General features: G+C 42.4%; 2 protein-coding genes across 2 annotated transcripts; both read right to left on the reverse strand.

The window, feature by feature from the left end:
* Positions 1–614: 614 nt before the first annotated feature.
* On the reverse strand, positions 615–10,447 carry LOC101782089 (clathrin heavy chain 1). Its single transcript, XM_004978536.4, has 29 exons — positions 10,258–10,447; positions 9,958–10,162; positions 9,275–9,363; positions 8,956–9,162; positions 8,606–8,704; positions 8,401–8,509; positions 7,988–8,067; positions 7,677–7,904; positions 7,526–7,591; positions 6,906–7,022; positions 6,338–6,535; positions 6,140–6,256; positions 5,978–6,037; positions 5,781–5,867; positions 5,586–5,669; positions 5,357–5,491; positions 5,218–5,280; positions 5,044–5,148; positions 4,833–4,945; positions 4,500–4,752; positions 4,270–4,406; positions 3,908–4,186; positions 2,820–3,822; positions 2,245–2,730; positions 1,975–2,145; positions 1,709–1,894; positions 1,444–1,566; positions 1,251–1,361; positions 615–1,160 (listed from the first exon to the last, which is right to left on the reverse strand). The coding sequence occupies exons 1-29, from the start codon at positions 10,300–10,302 to the stop codon at positions 984–986; spliced, it is 5,133 nt and encodes a 1,710-aa protein (XP_004978593.1). The 5' UTR covers positions 10,303–10,447; the 3' UTR covers positions 615–983.
* Positions 10,448–12,442: 1,995 nt separating this feature from the next.
* On the reverse strand, positions 12,443–16,720 carry LOC101782500 (protein trichome birefringence-like 28). Its single transcript, XM_004978537.4, has 4 exons — positions 16,177–16,720; positions 15,650–16,021; positions 15,379–15,534; positions 12,443–13,131 (listed from the first exon to the last, which is right to left on the reverse strand). Exons 1-4 carry the CDS (start codon positions 16,653–16,655, stop codon positions 12,723–12,725), a joined length of 1,416 nt encoding a protein of 471 aa, XP_004978594.1. The 5' UTR covers positions 16,656–16,720; the 3' UTR covers positions 12,443–12,722.
* Positions 16,721–18,646: the final 1,926 nt, after the last annotated feature.

The raw sequence follows: 18,646 nt of genomic DNA on the forward strand, positions 1-18,646 counted from the left end.
GAATGGGAGAGTATGGGAGGAAAATAAATGGGAAGAAAAGAAAAAAAGAAAATGAAAAGGAAAGGATATTATGAGTATTTCATCTTATCTAATCATTTTAAATTACACGGAAGATCCGTTTTGCCAAATAGGAAGCCACTCCATTAGAGGAGTCAAAGCCGAAGCCGTGTTTTCAGAGGAACGGAAGAGCCGTTTTGCCAAACAGGAAGTCACTCCACAGCCGAAGCCGTTTTTAGAGGAACCGAACCCTGCCAAACTGGTCTATACCGAACCCTGCCAAACTGGTGTATATGTATGGAGTTCAATTCGAAGGCAGTCCCACTCCGGAAAACTAAAAAAACACACACACAGAGAGAAAGAGAGAGAGAGATGTGCATGCCGGCCACTTGGAGACAAAAGGAAAGCTGCAGCCTCTCGGAGATGCATGCAGATACCAGGCAGTGACAAGGCAATGGCGAGAAGAACAAAAGGAAACACTCAACTCCATCGAGTTACACCGTCTACTTGAGCCTGACTGCCTGAGGCGGGGCACATACCAAAGAGCAACTAACACAACAACGCAATACGGCGTAAAACGAAAACATTCACGTAATGTAACCGGAAATTGACAACAATTACAAACAGTCAGTAGGGCGTAAAAAATGTAAATAACATACATTGTTTGTCTGCCACTGAGGCCATCAGGTATACAAGCAAAATGTCTACAAATATTTATCACACTATACAAATGGTACCAGCTTTCAACAGCTCCAGCTCAATCAACCTAATCATCCTCATCCTCATCCTATCCGATTATAACATGTATATATATATAGCAACAGGTAGCATTTCTCAAACTCTGGCTAGAGATTTTCACTCGCCAAAATTTCCTGATACCATAAAGAATATTAATTCCAAACTGTGATCATCTACAACCCCATAGTTCAACTTCTGCTTACACTGGAAAAATCCGAATCATCATCTAAGCGCTCTGCAAAACCAACCTAGTAGCTTCCCATTGGTGGCATCCCAAATGCTGGCATCGGACCAGGGCCCATTGGAGGCATACCCATTCCACCCATCGGAGGCATGCCCATTCCACCCATCGGAGGTGGAGGACCGCCCATGCCTGGCATCGGCGGAGCGGGCAAAGCGAGAGGAAGCAGCTGGGCGTACATGTTCTGCACAACAGAATGCGACTAGTCATGCCAAATGCCTCAGCACTAATGACTGATTACAGAAACAAAGAGGCGAATACACTTTTACTTTACCTGCTGAGCAACAAGATCTTTCTCCTCTTTCTCTTTCGCTCTTTCCTCATTTTGCGACTCAATTTTGTCCTTAACTAAATCATCAACCTTGCTGCTGTATTCACGAATGAACTGCATGGACGGCAGGGATGTTATTATAAAATGAACTGTGCATAAATAAGCGTCAGTGCAGAAATGGACAGAAATAAGGTACCTGCAACAGATATGGAAAAGCAAAGTCTATCATGTTGTTCATCCATGCAAGCTCAAGGGCAACATCTGGTCGTATCAAGTCATAGCAAATGAAGAGGCAAGAAGCAAAGCATTCTTTCTTCCCCTGCATTACATAATTGCAGATCAAAGTTAACTAATCAGAAGTGCAATGCCAAGTAGGCAAATAATAGGCTTTCTACTGTATTTTGAATTGGCGTATCACTGCATCTCATATCATCAATCAAGAGAACAGGTTTAAAACAAACCTGCTCAATGAAATAGACTAGCAAGTCCTCCGACAGTTCACGGTCACCAGACTGCGAGCATGTCTCCATGCAATCCTTGTACATGTTGTCTTTCTTCGATAGAGCAATGGACTGCTTCCATCTGCCAGCCTTCTTGTAAATGTAGGCAGCAATCCTCCTCATCTCAAGCAACTCATGCTTCTCAAGCTGCTCAAGAAATGAACTCATGAGTCATTAATTGAAAGCAAAAACAAGAAGCATTGCATAATTATCTGGTTCATTTTTACCTTCTGGGCAAGACCTATCTGGTCAAAGTTATCATGCATGTCAACTGATTCACGGAGTCTCTCATAGTCTTCCTCTTCAACATAAAGCTCATTCAACGCTTCATTCACAGCAGAGACATTGTTACTCTGAACTGCAACCATATAAGGTTTCACAAGATGCAACTGACCAGCCTGTCAAAAGAGCAACAAGTCAGTTAGATTTTTGGGATGGAATTCAAAACAGGGCTTTCAAGTGCATAAAGGAGATTAGGCCTTCATTCAGATGCAAACCTTGCGCATTATGTCAACAACTCTGGTATGATCCAAACGAAGCGCAAGCACATTTAGCATATCATTGATGAGATCAGGGTGCTCTTGTAAATAGAAATGAACTGCCTTGTAATATAGCTCAACATTTGCAACTTTAACACAAACATCCTTGAACTGCATATGATCCCATGCATCTGGAGAGTGGTTCATAATAGTGGTGGCAGCATTGTCAAATTCATCATACTGTATGTAGAGGTACGTAAGTTCTTTCCAGTGCTGCTGTTCATCACAAGCCCGGATAAGCTTAGGAATGTTGAGACGGGTGGAGAAAAGTTTGATGTGCTCCATAAGCTTCTCATAGCGGTATCTAGCATACAGAACTCCAAGTTCTGTGAAGATGCCCATGTGTGCACGTTCAAGTCCAAGACCACTCTCCATGAGAGCTATAAGTTCATTGAAACATCCTCTATTTTGGTAGTATTCACTCACTTCTTCCAAGTCATCAACCTAAACAAAAGAAGGTATGTCAGAAAGAAATAGAGCATAGAACCTTTGTCATAGAAGGTTTTGCAGGGACTAGAACAACTATCAGGTACCTGGACAATAATGTTGAGACCACAAATTTGTGCAAGACGGAACTCCTCAGCGTCAACACAAGCAAAGCAGACCTCCTTCCATGTCTTAGCACTGTTAGCCTTGCGAGCAGCATCCACAGCACCTTGGAACTGCTTCAGCTTAACTAGGGTAACAGCCAGCTTAGCCCAGTTTGAGATGAACGCGTAGATGATCTTTGCAGCTTCATATAGTTCTTCATCATACAGACGGTCACCGACATTTTGAAGGTTGGCAACATTTGGCATAAGAATGAACTCTTCAATGTCACTGAGTCTGTCAATCTTAGCATATGCAAAGATGAGTTCTCCATCGACTTTGGGCTCCCGTGCCTTTTGCCTTACCATCAGAAGGTACTTCACTAAATCATTGTACACATTTGCTTCCTCAGCAGCATGGATGACATCAAGGAAATGTGCGGCATCATCTGCACGAATGAAGGACTCGATTGCTTCGCTGACTAGACCCTCACGTAACTGGGCCTTGGCAACCTGGCTCCAAACAGCATCTTCTTCAACACGGAAAGCAAACTCTTCAGCCCTTTCTATGCTCCGGATGTTATCTAAGAGAACATTGACAGCCTGCACATTTAAGTTGAACTTCTTGAATATAGCAAAAGCCTCCTCATACAGTTGTGCCTCAACAGCAACTTCTCCAACAGCAGGTCCATCAAAGTTGTCTAGTCTGTTAACATAGTCCATGACTCTGGATGGGTCTGCCTTGATGGCAGTCAAAATGAGCAGATTCTGCAGATTGAAGTTTCCACTGAATGCGGAATTCTGAAGAACAATCTTTTCAAGAAGCTCGATCAATTCATGAGGGAGGTCAGCAGTCATGAAAGCCTTAACAGCAGCAGATACTTGCTCAGGGCTCTTGCTCTCAGGTAATGCAGTCGAAACCACCTGGTCAATGAGTTGCCTTCTGTATTCATTCTCAGGCTGAAGAACTTTATCCCACAGATCACCATCCATCCTCTCAACAACATATCTGGCATTTCAAATGACATGTAAGCCACTACACAATGGGTATAAAGGTTTCGAACAACATAAGGCGCCACAACAAGAATACATACCTAGCTTGCAGCTTGAACAGAGAGTTTTTGTTAGTGACATTAATAAGCTCATCGTCACACTGCCCACGTCTGTAAGCAACAACAGCAAGTGTAGGATCCCGCTTTTCACAGTATTTACCCACAACACGTGAGTCATAAAATGGGTTAGTAGTAAGGAAATGCTCAGGATTATTGTTGCTGTCGATGATGATTTTCCCAAGAGCATTGTGGACATGTACATCTTGGCTACCTTCACTCACTAAGTGCTCCAAGAACTGAGTGAGCAAACGTAGGCGGTTCCTGGTTCACATATCAAACAAATGACAACAGGAAGGAGGGTGTGTATCATTTGACTCGCAGATGGAGGAATATGAGAAACAAACCTCTTCTCGCATTCATCAACCAGTGGCTCAACAGGAAGGAGGGAACGAACAGAAAGAATCAAACCCTTAATAAAATCTTCAGGACACTCATCATCAAGTAGTTGTCCCACTACCAAGGGAGCATTCCCAGGATTCACCTAGAAACAAGAGAGAAGAAATAATCATTCTCATGCTCAACGTAGTACGAGGACTGATGCCCAAAATAACACTTAGTTCAAAGAGGTGCATACTTTCTGCACATAGCCTTCGATATACCGAAGCATGTTGTTTGTGTACAGATAGTGAGTGAGATCTGGCACAAAACCAAAGCGGTCACAAACATTAATCAGTGGACGGGCATCAGGTAGTTTTGCCTCCATCAAGAAATTCTTTGTCTTCTCAGCATCATAGAAGTTAGACTCTCTAGTTACACGTTCAACTTCTTTGATCTGTCCAGTCCTGGCAGCTGCTTCTATGTATTTGAAATGGATATCTGGGTCCTCACTGTTGCATGCAGAGATATCAGGTGTCGCATTTTGAGAAAGATGTTCAAATGTCAAACATCAGGATTACGGAGTAACTACCTGGAGCTCAGATAGGATCCCAAGAAAAAGTAAAGTCCCTCATAAGATTTGAATTGCTCAAATAGTTTTATGCAGGCGTCAACTCCTAACTGCTCGGAGTATTCTTTTGCAGCCTGCAGATGTGCCAAAGATTCACAATAATTAGAATCATTAAGAAAAAGAGCTGCCAGTTGGGCGAGGGGATAGGTCGCAGGAAATTAAACAGGATTACCTGCACAACGATTTGAAGATTTCCCCTCAGATTGACTACTAGAAGGTCCTTCATGCACTCCAAGGCCCACTCTCTTGACAGGGTGCCAAAGAACTCAACGAGTGCCTGTGCAAGAAAGTTGTTAATGGACAAAACAATATAAAAAAACTTCAAACGTAACTGGACGCTACAAACCTGTGGCTCAATGGCATGGGTATTGACAATGACACGCTTGATATCAGGTAATTCTGAGTAATGCTGCGTCACAAAATGTAGGATTAGTTAAACAGATAGGCAAAGAGAAAAATCAGTGCACCAATGCAGAGGTACTGACCTGGAGAGCTCGCAAGTACAAGCCAGCCTTTTCACACAGCTGAGCAATACGAGGGCGGTCGTAATGACTGAACATACCATTAGCAAGAATGGCATCAGCAACATTTGGATAAGTCACCAAGTTTATCTCCAAAACCTACAGTGCATTCAGACAGAAGCTGCTGATTAACAAAGAATGTACACGTCCAGGGGCAACCATTCATATCCATAGGGGCAAAACAATTGCTAACCTTGGTTTGAAGAAAAGCGTGCTCTGGCAAATTTGGTTTGAGAACATCCAACAGAAAAGCTGTTGCCTCCCGTATCATATTCCTCTGCAAACGGAAGAATATAAGCCAAGGCATGCAACCAAATTACATAATACTAGAAAAGCCAAAAGTATGTTACTAGCCAACAAAACAGGTATATATGAGTACAAAGGATACCTGAAGGAAAAGATCAGTTATAGTATTATAATCTACTGGACAACCTCCCTCCATTTGTGACATCATGAGAGCAAAGTTCACAGCTCCCTGGTTAATGCAAGACAGACAGCGAAACAAGGACTCATAAGGTTAAAGAAGAACACAACCAAGTATCAAACGTCTAATAAATGCCCAATTCTGTTTAAGCATTCAGTTACCTGTGGATCTGTACGTAAAATGGTCTGGAGGAGGAACAGATAATCTGGAGTGTACCCAACCTGGAACCAAGTTGTAGGTCAAATAATAAAATCCAATACTCAACTCAGATATAACAGGTAACAACAGAAAAGAAGACTTCAATAAACCAAGAAAAAACAAACCTGCTTTGAATATATAAGTATCTTGTCAAACTCCCTCCTTTCAGCAAAAGCAGCAACAACTTTAGGGGTTGCCCTAGCCTTTATGTATATTTTTAGTGCCATATCATTATCCACAGTCTACATCAAAGGGTACAGATGATTAGTAAACAACCTAGGCACAAAATCCATGCAATAAAAACAGTACAACTCATGTCTTACCTTGACAAGATCTCCAAGTTCTTCACTGCACTCTAGTTTGTCTTCCGCCAACCAATTTTCCAGAAGGTTCTTTTTGTTCTGATTGACGACAAGTCGAGATAGCTCAAGAGACTCGAAGGCATTAAGCTTCCCTCGAGTTAGCAATGTACCAAAGTACTGCAACAGTGGGGGTGTTTGCCCAGCTTGCACAGGAACACTCTGCAAGGCATGCCAACAGCAGTTCAGTTAAGCAAAGGAACCTACGCTGTAAGCTGATTAATTCGATATGTGTAAATTGGTCCTGACAGAAGGAGAGCACATCAGATCAACTTAATGTAGTACTTTTTGGCCGTATCTAACCATACTCGAAGGAATGACCAGCAACCACAGTTTCTCTCTGGCAGTACACAAGGCTCACAACTTTAACAGACAAAATCCCATGATCTTATCAACTTTCTAGAACAGTAGTCAGTTGATGTCGGACTAAATTATACTACTAACATAAACATTGACAATACAAAGGTGGCACCAGAGAAAAAGAGGCACATGAACATTGATAGATCCATCGGCAAAATAATTAGAAACTAACCTGAAATTTTGCAACAGTCTCAGGTGTTCTCAGGAGGCCTTGAGGAGACTCTGCGGCCAGCTCAGCGGCTTCCTTGTATTTTGTTTGTGCAAACAGTTCCTGAAATCTTTGTACAACCTGCAAGTACAAATTCAGATTCAGAACATCAGGAAAACTCATGCAATCTCTTGACACACCAGATGAAGTGTGACATGACACATCAAATGTAATGTGGAAGTGTAAATTTAACTACAGAATCTGTAACTTCAAAAACTAGTATAGAGCACCAATATTTGCATAAAGGCAAGAATGATGGTGCAATAGTTGTTTGCATAGATCTCTAAAGTACAAGTTATGTGGAAAAGAGCTGATGCATATCAGCCTACTGTAAAGTATTTGCCTTTCTATGCATGAATTAACATGTGAAGAAAACTGTGTAAGGAATGATCAAGCGACATTTTGACAAGATACCCCATGCTTATAAACTAGGGAGAGATAGTTCAGTGATATAGCAAGTTAGGTTACAGGACAAAATAGGTTACTCATCACTAGTCAGTCCAAAACTCGTATCCCAAAAAAAACAGCCAAGAAAGTTCTGCTAGCATCCATATCAATTATAGAATAGAAGTGGTGGAGCTCACCAAGTTCTCTGCACCAGGAAGGTTGGCTCTCTTGGCAAGATTCACAGCTAGCTCAAGGTTGTTTAACTGAATGCCAAAAACTGTGTTAAAAGAATTATCTAACATATGCATCAGGAAAAGAAAAGAAGTCCATAAGTGTTGATGTTCATACTTGACCACTGACAAAAGGCACAACAGTTGCATCATTAACTGTGGCATGCAAAACCTGCCCTCTTCTGTTGATGGCATAAAATCCACCAGTTGAAGAAGATTCTGCTGTCAAGAATATAGGGTCCGGACTAATTCTATTTCTGTAAACTGCTGCAGCAGTTTCCAAGTCATATACAAATAAAAGGCCAAGCTTTGTAATTACATAGACAAGTCCATACTTTTGTGAAACCTGCAGCAAATATGAAATAAAGACATTTTAGATCCACCATATGATGTTCTAAAAGGTGCATATTTTTCCCGTAAGATTCTCACCTGCATAGCTACAGGAAAATCATCCTGGAAATCAGGTGGGAAGAAGAGGTCGGCTTGTTTCTTAGAGAAGCCAGGTTTCCCTACAGCCAAACAATCAATAAGAACAACAGTGATAACAATGGTCGCTTTCAAAGAAAAAGGAGGTCCATAGAAAAAATAGCAATGCTGGATAAGCGAATGAGGCAGTTCTGTACATGTTCACACTGCTGGAATTTTTAACATGTCACTAAAAAAGAATGAAAAACAGAATAAATTTGCTTTCAAAGAAAAAGGGAGGTCCATAAGGAAAAAAATAGCAATGCTGGATAAGCGAATGAGGCAGTTCTGTACATGTTCACACTGCTGGAATTTTTAACGTGTCACTAAAAAAGAATGAAAAACAGAATAAATTTGAGAATTTTTTAAATACGGACCTGGCTGGGCACCCAGTTCAATAACATGTAACTTTGAAGTAATCTGTCCAGCATTAGTTGTCTTCGAGGCAAAACAAATAAGGGTTGATGGGTTCTCATTACCAGCAACCTAGACAGGTTACATTAAAGCAAAGATTGGTAAATAATACTAGGAATGAAACAAGAATATATGGCTATAATCATCTGAAAATAACTGAAAGGGTACCTTAAATGTTGCAAAAGATGCTGCATGGGCTTCAAGTGCCTGGCTACGCTGTTGCTCAACAGAAAAAAGTTGCATGTTCCCCTTCACCAGTTGTGGCCTCTGATTCCATGAAAAGGAGGGCATGCCAATATGAGAAACATGTAACAAAGTAATATGTAATTACTAATTACTACGTACACAAACTGCTCTTTGTTCAAAAGGAATGAGCTTTACAGACACAATGTTTCAAATCATAAGAGGATTGGAACAAACTAGGAATATGGTATCAGTACTGTTTGTTTATTAAAATTCGTTGACGCGTTATCTGTCTATAATGATGTCGCTATCAACAAATTTCTGCAATAGCATACCTCTGGGGCACCAGGTGCAATTCCAATAAGCACAAGCCACTTCTCCGCTGGGTCACATCGGTAGTTGATGATCTGATTGTTTGCTAAGTTTGCTGTCCTATCAAACATCTTGGTGGGCTCAGAATCACCTTCAATTGACCAGTGATAAACTGATGTTTGTGTTACTAAACCCAACAACTTGGGAGTGATCCACTTCCAAAACACAACCTGCAGTTCAAAAGTAAAGATAGGTAACGCATTACCTCAAGTACATCCCATTGAGCATCTAGGGGATAAAAAAAAAAAGACAGATGCAGCAACAATAGAAAGACTTTTGTACCTGCTCTGGCATCTGATGAGACTTTATTTTAGTCTTAGCCTCAATATTAAATATTTGAAGGTGATCCTGTGTAGTCCCAGGTATTTGGGCTGCAAAATTCAATAAATGTTTACTGTTATTACAAACTACACAGCAAGCAACTGAAATACTAGATGTCAACATCTGGGTCTTTGGTCCAACATGAGCAGCAACACCGAATCCTCAAACAGATTTGGGTTTTAGAATCCTAATGCTTCTTCAGCCTATTTATATACTATGTTGAACTAAGTAAGGGAATATGAAAGGTCACAGCGATAATTATATGAATTGCTTACACGGCAGGCATGAATTATAGCAGCCCAGGATACTGTTAAACAGGGCCTTGTTCACTCCACATGACTTGTACAAGATCAGGCAAAACAGCAAAGTAACGATGTAGGTAGTCATGATACAGTCATACAGATCACACTAGATTGCAAGATCCCAAGTGAAGACACTAGTGCAAATTCAGTTGCTGTACTAAAGGAAGTAACAGAAGCTGAGATCGGTGCACAATTCTTAGAGATCCCAGGAGGCGACTATTCAACAAGGGCTTGACTAGGATGGGCGCATGTGGGCAGGCCATGAGACAAGATCCCGCGCGGTGGAGCGAAGCCATTGGGTAGATCTAGAGGGGGCGGTAGGTGGAGGAAGGAGGTACCGACCTTTGAGGGCGAGGATTCTGGTGTTTGGGTTCATGAGCGCGGAGTCGGCGGTGATGGGGCGTCGGAGCGGCTGCATGGGCATGGCCATGTCGATGATGACGACGCTGTTCTGCGGCGAGGTCTCGCGGACGCAGATGTACTTCTCCGACTCCATGGTGACATGGGTGAAGGTGACGAACTGCGGGGCGATGCCCAGGCTGGTGAGCTGCAGGCAAGGCCATCCATTATCAGTGCTGGGATCAGTGAAGCGGGGAGATCTGCGAGGAAGGAAGGGAAGGAAGAGAGAGGATGGGTTGTTACCGTGAGGGCCTCGCGCATGGCGATGGGGGCGTTGGCCGCCGCCATGGCGACGGGCGGCGGATCTCCCTGGAGTCGGGGGTGGGAGGGGACGGAGGCAGCGGCGGTGGCGAGGGGTGGTGGTGCCTCCGCTCGTCCCGTGGGAGAGATCTGATCTGAGCTTGTCGAAGACGGGAACCAGCGGGGCAACCACAAAGCCAAGGGGAACTTAGTTTAGTGGCACCCTCCCCCTGCCATGTGGTGCTCATAACTTTTGCTCATTACACCCTCACCATTCCTCTATTTCCTCTCCTCTCTCTCTGTACACACTTCAGTTCGTTCCATCCTTCGCTATCAAGGCGGGCCGGGTTCACCTTATCACACAAAGCCAAAATGTGGCCGGGATGGAGTTTCCTTCGTCATCAAGGTTAGATTTGGCGCAACTAAAATATGCTTTCAACTCTCTAACATTAAGGTGATGAATTACATTATATGATTATCCACGTGTTATTTTAGGCTATGTTAAAATTTGAAGCATGCTAGCATCACTCTTATATCCTGTGAACGAAACACAATCAGATCATACTTAAAAAGAGCATTTTATGGATGAGAAAAGGAAACACAACATCAAAGCGTGATTCTCCTTTCCTAATTGTCCGTCGCAATCATTCCATCTTTTATCTTTAAACTAAAAGATCTCAAAATATTATTTTGCTTATATTTTATTTTTAATTTTACAAATGTTGTGTAATTTACGGTCACGTGGGCGCCATGAGAATCCAATAGACTACAGCAAATATTGGGATAAAGTCAAAACACAATATAAAGTGATCACGTCAAAATGTATACTTGTACTTGATTACATTTATGATGTATCTTATCTCCTGCCACTAGTAGTAGTTGATAATATAAGCAATGCTACAACAACTTTGATTTTCACTTGGTATAGAAGTAAAAGCGATGATGAAAAGCAGGCGTTTCATGCACAATCCTTTAAATCACAATTTAATTGCAACCATGCATTCAATCCATCCAATGTATTATTTATGAGCTTTCTTGTCCAAGTGATTTTTATTTATCTTTATTTATCAATTCTTTTCATCCTGGCATGTTGGGTCCTTAGCCAATAGAATTTATTGTTATGATATAAAATGTAACTAGATGTTGATGGGTGCATTGGCAAAGGAAAACAAAATCACAACCTAAAAAATAGCCAAAATTCTTATTAGTGTTCTCCGATCTTTGTGGTAATTAACCCTACAATCCATATATTAGTGGGTTAAGGGTGATTAAATAGTTGTAAATTACCTTCCTCGCTAATAGGATGTACTCATTGACAACCTAGACACAATGGGTCACATCATCGTAATGCAATCCATAGATAGTATGGGTTGAAAGGAGAAGCGTTTAATAAGAAATATGGAATATACACGGCAAAATATTTTTTTCTTTCCAAAAACATACATGAGTTGTCATTTTATCTATCTCACTTTTAGTGAACACATAGAAAGGTATCCACATGAGAAAATTATATATCAATACTTTTTTAGTTGTAGCACTGTCAATAAGCTGATGTTGAGGTAGTTATCAATATTTTTAAAAAATAAGATTTGTGGTCCAAGTCTTTATAGTTTAATTCAAAAGGCTAACTAAATAATTGGATTTTTCAAGACCGGTGTTTTTGTTGGTAAGGTTGGATTCTTAACTATTTTGCAACATGTTAGAGGTGTATTTGGAATACCTAACTTAATCAGGGTGTATTTGGAAAACTACAAGAAGAAAAGGGTTTAGGAACTCAAACCAACTGCTGAGGCCAGCTGGGCTACTGAAGAACAAGAACAGGCCTGATCGGGGCTGTAGCCCATGGATGAGGGTCTAAATCGACAGGAGTCACGCAGGGCCCAAGAACAAATTGAAGTCTTTTATTTAAAGTTGCGAGAAGTTCTAAAAAAAATTTGCGTAGCATCACAAGATTCACAACTGCTTTCTTTCATATTGTAAGTTGTAACAGCTCATTGGCAATGCAAAATCTATGAGATTTCTGTAGCATCAGTTGTTATTGGGACAACCAAGATGAAGCTTCTCCTGTATATATATTTTACCTCCTGTCCGTGACCTTCAGAAAAACCAATATTATTTTACATGATGCTCCTCCTGTATCATGCTTCTCAAGCATTAAGAAGCACTGTATATATATGAACCTTGCGTGTCACCCAACAGGAAACATGTTATTTCTGTCTGAAAACTAGTATGTATATTCAGAATGGAACTGTCTACAGGAGCGCTGCTGTTCGCTCATTGGCTAACTCACAACTCATTTACACTTCAACTCAGCCATCTTACATGCCATGCCATCAGTGATCAGCCCATCCATTTCCTTTTTGCTCTAACCTTTACTCCATCTACCCAAAAGGAAGAAAAAAGAATGAATAATCATATATTTCCCTATGCCGTGGTAAAAAAAAAACCCAAGCCCCCGACTAAGATTCTCATTGGGGAGGAAGAGGCAGAGACTGCAAGGGAGGAGGCGCAGAATTAGAATGCCAAGATGATTTCGAAAGGATCCTTGTGTAGAGTATCTGGTTCCACACGTCCGGCACACCAGGAAGGCACCAATGGATGCAGTCTGCGAACTTCTCCGGGTCTGCCTTCTGCTTTGGTGTCAGCAGTTTACCTTGCCGGATGGTATACAGCGATGTATGGGCGTCCTTCCGGTAATCTGACATCCTTGTGATGTTGATCACGGTGACCGGAACCTTCTCCATGGAGCTGGCCACCTTCACTACCAGATCGAATATCCGCATGTCATGGTACAAGTCCAGAGGTTGGCTGTAGTTCTGATAAGGAAGCGTCTCCTTTACGCATCTGATCCCCTCAGGGTTTCCCCAATTCTTTGGGCTGTTTTCACAAAAAAAGAAGCAGACTTTATCAAGACCAATGGTAAAAGAAATGTCTGAAATATTGCGCTAATTTGCAACTCAAAAACAACAGAAAACGTGAAGCTAGTTTTATGCTGACATCATCTAACCACAATTGCATTTATTTTGTTCATTTTCTTTTTTTTTTCCAACTGGTACACGAGTACATCAGAATAAAATCAACCAACACTCCAAGAAAATTCAGCGCCAAAGAAAAAAGTGATTTACAAATCTAGCAAGGTGTAAAAATAAATTCAAAGTACAGCATGCAGCAAATGGTGCAAGCTTTCTACGATGCTGTCCGGGACATGCCCATGTGGAAGTATGTGGGGTAAGAGTTATATGAAACATCACCGACACTGACTATTGCAAAATACTGGCTACGAGGCACTCAAGGCTCACATGATGCCTATATCTTACTCTGCTCCAGAGATGCTCACTATTATAACAATAAGTTAGTTTTGTGTCACAATGCACAAGAGTCGAAACTTGATGAAAGAGCCTGCCAACTAAATTTATCTGCAAACGGTAATAGAGTACTTTCTATACTATTTAAATAAGCCATTAATCCTGCATTAACAACATTATGTTTTTTTTTCCAAACTTCACAAAGATAACAGTGATTAAGATACCAACTGATTAGCCTCATTTTAGCTGACACCCACATGGGAGATGCAAGTGTGTAACAAACGTGAAGAGTAGAAGATTCTAAGAGAGGCTAAACATTCAGTAAAATGGCTAGATTATTAAGAATCAACAAGAAAGAAATCAGTATGCGTATGTAACTTACTGCCGGCCACATATATAATATTGCATTCATATTTAACTGGTGATGCCAGCATGGATGATAAGTCAATGGCCACCTCTATGGACTTACTACTCTAACCACCACGTTTCAGCCTTAGTGTGAGCATGATAGGGAATTGGGTGTCCCATGAACAATATAGTTTCACTTCCACCAAATGTATCATATATGTTCTTTTTTTCTTTTAGCCCAACTAGGAGGCAACATTCAAGTAGATATTCTCTTAGTAAAAGTAGAGTTCTGTAAGACTAAATTAAACCTTTCTAAGGTCACAAGTTGAACTTACAATGGCATGAACTGCCCAATAGTTTTACTAGGATAAGAAGCCCCTTCTTTCTCAAGCAGAACAGCACAACTTTAATAGTCATTGCATGACATTACAAAATGACAAAAAATGAACCTTGATCATGACATCACAAACATAATTTTAACAGGGGAGTTTTCTTTTTCCTTAGTAATCATCCATATTCCATATATTGATATATCTACCTTTTTTAACCTCTAAAACACACCAGCACATCACCACAAATGGTCACAGAGTCGCAGTCTAAGTCTCTATCAGGAATCAGGACAAATAGAGAAGCCAATTCCGAAACAGTGGGGCTCCTTTTTTTCGTCTAGATGTTTGTTTACATGTCAAATCCCAGTTTTCATGTTGCTTGTGATGCAAAAAATCGCACAGAAATGTCAGCTAACCCACACCACACCACATGTGAAACAGCCCTCTTTTTGCTGTTGGACCTAATGGTGCCTTTTCCCTTCCTAATTGTGAGCCAGGCCCACATAGAAGTTTGTTGGGATCCTAACACGGTCTCCCCACCAACCCTACCTACTAATTTCAGTGAACTTTAGTCTACAGATGCTTATGAACCTAAAACTCCATACATATTATGAATGACAAAACACCTGGAATACAGTGAGACACTTATTAACTTAAGATTCCATCAGTCTTTAATTTTTCAAACACTCAAAATTCTCAGTATTAGTGACAAGTATAAATCATGGATTCATGAATCATGGTACCAAGTCTACAGCACCCTCCCTTTCTGATTGCATATACGAGGAATTCGAGAAATTTCTACTTGTAAGTAGTGAATGAAGTCCAGAAAACTGAACTAACTTCGGATCTTGACATCCATGCAGAAATGTGGGTCATGAACTAACCAAACAGCTGAATTCCATACATTGACCACAAAGTTTGGTAGAGTGGACAATGACGTTGTGCCCTGAATACTAGAAAAGAGGAGCATTGCTTCCGTAGAAGGCAACTTTTGGGCTTAACAAACCACTACAATCAAGCCTACCTACTTGTGGAGTCCTATTCGACCGACAGTGGTCCACAAAGTTCAAGGTTGCATTGGGGCGGGGGGGGGGGGGGGGGGGGGGGGGCGGGGGAGGGGGAAAAATGCAGCTTTCGGTCACCTGATGTGAAGAGGAGAAATTGTCATGAAGAAGACGGACGTGCGGGCTGGATCAATGTTGTTATTGAGCCAATCAGACCACGTCTTGAACACCCGGCCATATGCCTCAATCCTGGGAACCTCGTCGTGCTGTGACCAGTACCTCGAATTTGGTCTCCTGCAAAAATTCAGCACCCTCAGAACACAATCCCAATGCTTGATTGCAGAGAAGCTATGCATTTCCAGTCCAGAATCGGATGGGCATCAATCCAGCAGAAAGCATGGAAGCTGACCTGACTTTCATGTCAGCGGTGTTCATCCACCAGATGTAGGTGTTGAAGATAAGGTAGTCGACGTCCTTCCAGTACTTGGCGTGTCCCTCGATCCGCTCAGGACTGATGATCCGGTGCTCGATGCTGTGGAAATTGGGGTTGTCGGAGTTGGACTCGACGAGGAAGGGCGCCCAGTAGAACTCGAGGGTGGCGCGGTACTCCTTGGCGTGGAAGATGGTGAGGGAGCCCCGCTTGACGATCTTCTTCCTGCCCTTGGAGAGAATGGGCTGGACGAGGCACACCAACGACTCCCACTGGTTACGGTTGAGCGAGTCCCCCACGAACATGAGCCGCTTCCCGCGCATGGTCTCCATGAATCTCCGAGCGTCGAACCTGCATTCGATTCCCAAATTATAGTACCAGTAGTGGTGAATCGGCGCGCAAAGATGCAATCTTTGTGCAATTACTAGTCAAGAAAGATGGAAGCAATCAGTTGATTAGAAGTGCAGCAGATCTGGATCGGAGCAGAAATGGAAATGAAGTCGTACGCTGGGAGGGAGCAGTCGTTTGGCTGCCATTTCCAGTACTGCCATGTATCGTCGGGCCTGCCGTTGGCGAGGCAGGTGACCTGCTTGGTGAGGAAGGTGCAGTCCTTCTCCCTGTAGGCCGGGGTGGAGACGTTGTCGAAGAGCCAGCGGCCGGCGGAGAGGTCGCAGGTGGGAGGGGGAAGCACCAGCGGGGGCAGCCCCGAGACGTTGTAGAGGTCGGCGTCCGGGTAGAGGTAGTCGTCGATGGAGAGCTCGGCGATGGTGCGGGCGTCCTCGCCGTACATGAAGAGGGCGAGGAGGAAGAAGGCGACGACGAGGGTGGTGACGGGGGAGCGGCGCGCCGCGGCGAGGAGGGAGCGCCCCGAGGAGGAGAGGGAGTCGAGCAGGCCCGGGGGGCGGGGCAGCTTGGGGGCGGCGGTGGTAGGAAGCGGGGGATCGGAGGGGGCGCCAGTGGCGGTGGGCGGCGATGGCTTGGTCATGGCGGCCGGAGCTGGTGCTGCGGGGAGGGAGGGAGGCAGCGGGCAGCAAGTCAAAGACCGCCACAAGCCCACACCCCGATCCCGCGGCTTGCTTATGCTTGCTTCGCCCGTCTGGTAAGTGTCGGCGTCGTCGGGTGCGGTGGCCCCACATACTAGCCAACCACTGCAACGCGCGTGCTACAGTAATACTTCCAGGTCAACGGCTTTCAGGAACTACCTGATATTCTGACCCGCAAGCGATGCCATGGTAGTCGTTAGGTTTATACATGCAAATTCAAATCTAGTTCAATATCTAGACTTCTGGCCGAAAGCTTTCTGCCTCCTTTGGCACGGCTCATCCCAAAACGGTTTCACCGGTGAAGTCAAAGCCGGTGAAGCCAAAAAAAACTGGCTTCACCCGACTTCGAGTTCATTTTAGTCCCGGCTTACAAAACGGCTTCACGCTACAGTGTCTTGATTTGCGTGAAATAGATGAAGCCAAAGCCGAAATAAGCCGTGTTAAAGAGGGCCTAAATCGGCTCTAAATGTATACGTTTATAGATTCAAATTCTAAATAGGCTAAGTGCTATTGGAAAACAATAACACTTGCCTATTCTATATACTCATTTCATCATTGCAATAACACTTGGCCTTTCTAGAAATTGAATATTTCATTTTCCACACTATATTTTGGAGTGAAAATACTTAAAATGAAACATATACACTCTATATATCATGCGAAGTTTGAAGAATTTAGGAGCTCATTAGCTAATTAAAATAGAGGAGAAAATAAAGCTAAGTAAACTCAATTTTTGTGCACTTTGGAAGAAGCTAGCAAGGCTGGAGCTTGTCACGCCATGTATGATGGCGTGATTAACAACACTTACGCCAGATTGCTTGGCGCGAGCAGCTTCTGACTCGCCCAGCCACATCAGCTATTTTAGTCACACTATTGCACGTGGTGTGCCTCACTTACAAGTCACGCTCGCGCATGACCAAAAGAACTATTTCTTGAAATGAAAATTTAGTTCGTGGGTTATTTTTAAAATTTTAATTTTAAAAGGGTTTAATTTTTTTTAAAAAAAATCGTCTATGGAAGCAGGTCTTGTTGTGTCCTCTTGTTTATCAGGCTTACTGTTTTTTTCCCTTTTGAAAAGAAGCTGATTCGATAAATGTGGAGCGAAGGTCCATGGAAAATCTCTGAAAGATGGAGGATACGGTACATCAATTCCAATAAGGAGGAATACATTTCTTCTTTTTGCATAAACTCGTTGGGCTTTGCTAAAAACAGTTGAGTTGGTGCGTGTAAGCTACATAATAAGTTATGATTATATTATTGCGCACGTGGTTTTCTTCTTCTTTAATTTTGTTTGCAAGGGCACATGATCGAAGCTCAAGTTAGGAGTAGATGGGCCCAGCAAAGATTTTTACCTTTCATCAAACATGATACGCTGACGGCGGGAGGAGTAATTAGAGGGCGGAGGTATACAGTAATTAGAGGGTGCATTAGCTACTGATTGGTGACAGGCATGTAAACCTTTTTCTTTTCTTTCCTTTCCTTTTTTAATTTTATTAAAATAGAGAACAAACATGCTTGGATATTTGTGTTGTCGTTTGCGGGTGCTGGCAGTTGGTTGTCATATATATCATGTACGTGGGAGTGGGTGCGATATATATAAAATAGGAATATTGTTGTTACCAAACAGCAATGCAATTTGCATGCACTCCCATAAACCAGCTGATCGAGTTGGTGTGTGCAAATAATTAATTATTCAGGCTAATGATGGGTCAGTCAAGTACCGAGTGTTTGCTTGCAACAGCCGTAAAGGGTCTTTACAATCCCCATTACCTCGTATATTATATAGAATAATACACCATATAATATTATATTTGGTTGTAGCTTTTTTTATTTTTCTTATTATTATTCCCCTTCTTTTCCTAGCCAGCTAATCGTGTCGGCTCCCGATGTTTCAGGAAAATGGTGTTTGGGCCTGCCAGTAAGGCCCATAGTA

Source organism: Setaria italica, chromosome VIII, assembly GCF_000263155.2.
Source record: "Setaria italica strain Yugu1 chromosome VIII, Setaria_italica_v2.0, whole genome shotgun sequence".
Lineage (NCBI taxonomy): Eukaryota > Viridiplantae > Streptophyta > Magnoliopsida > Poales > Poaceae > Setaria > Setaria italica.

Coding starts and splice junctions, on each gene's coding strand:
- LOC101782089 (XM_004978536.4), bottom strand. CDS start 10,302: ATGGCGGCGGCCAACGCCCCCATCGCCATGCGCGAGGCCCTCACG. Junction 10,163..10,257: donor CCATGCGCGAGGCCCTCACG/GTAACAACCCAT, acceptor CCTTGCCTGCAG/CTCACCAGCCTGGGCATCGC. Junction 4,946..5,043: donor ATCTTCAAATCGTTGTGCAG/GTAATCCTGTTT, acceptor GCACATCTGCAG/GCTGCAAAAGAATACTCCGA.
- LOC101782500 (XM_004978537.4), bottom strand. CDS start 16,655: ATGACCAAGCCATCGCCGCCCACCGCCACTGGCGCCCCCTCCGATCCC. Junction 16,022..16,176: donor AACGACTGCTCCCTCCCAGC/GTACGACTTCAT, acceptor AATCGAATGCAG/GTTCGACGCTCGGAGATTCA. Junction 13,132..15,378: donor ATTTCTCCTCTTCACATCAG/GTGACCGAAAGC, acceptor TTGTGAAAACAG/CCCAAAGAATTGGGGAAACC.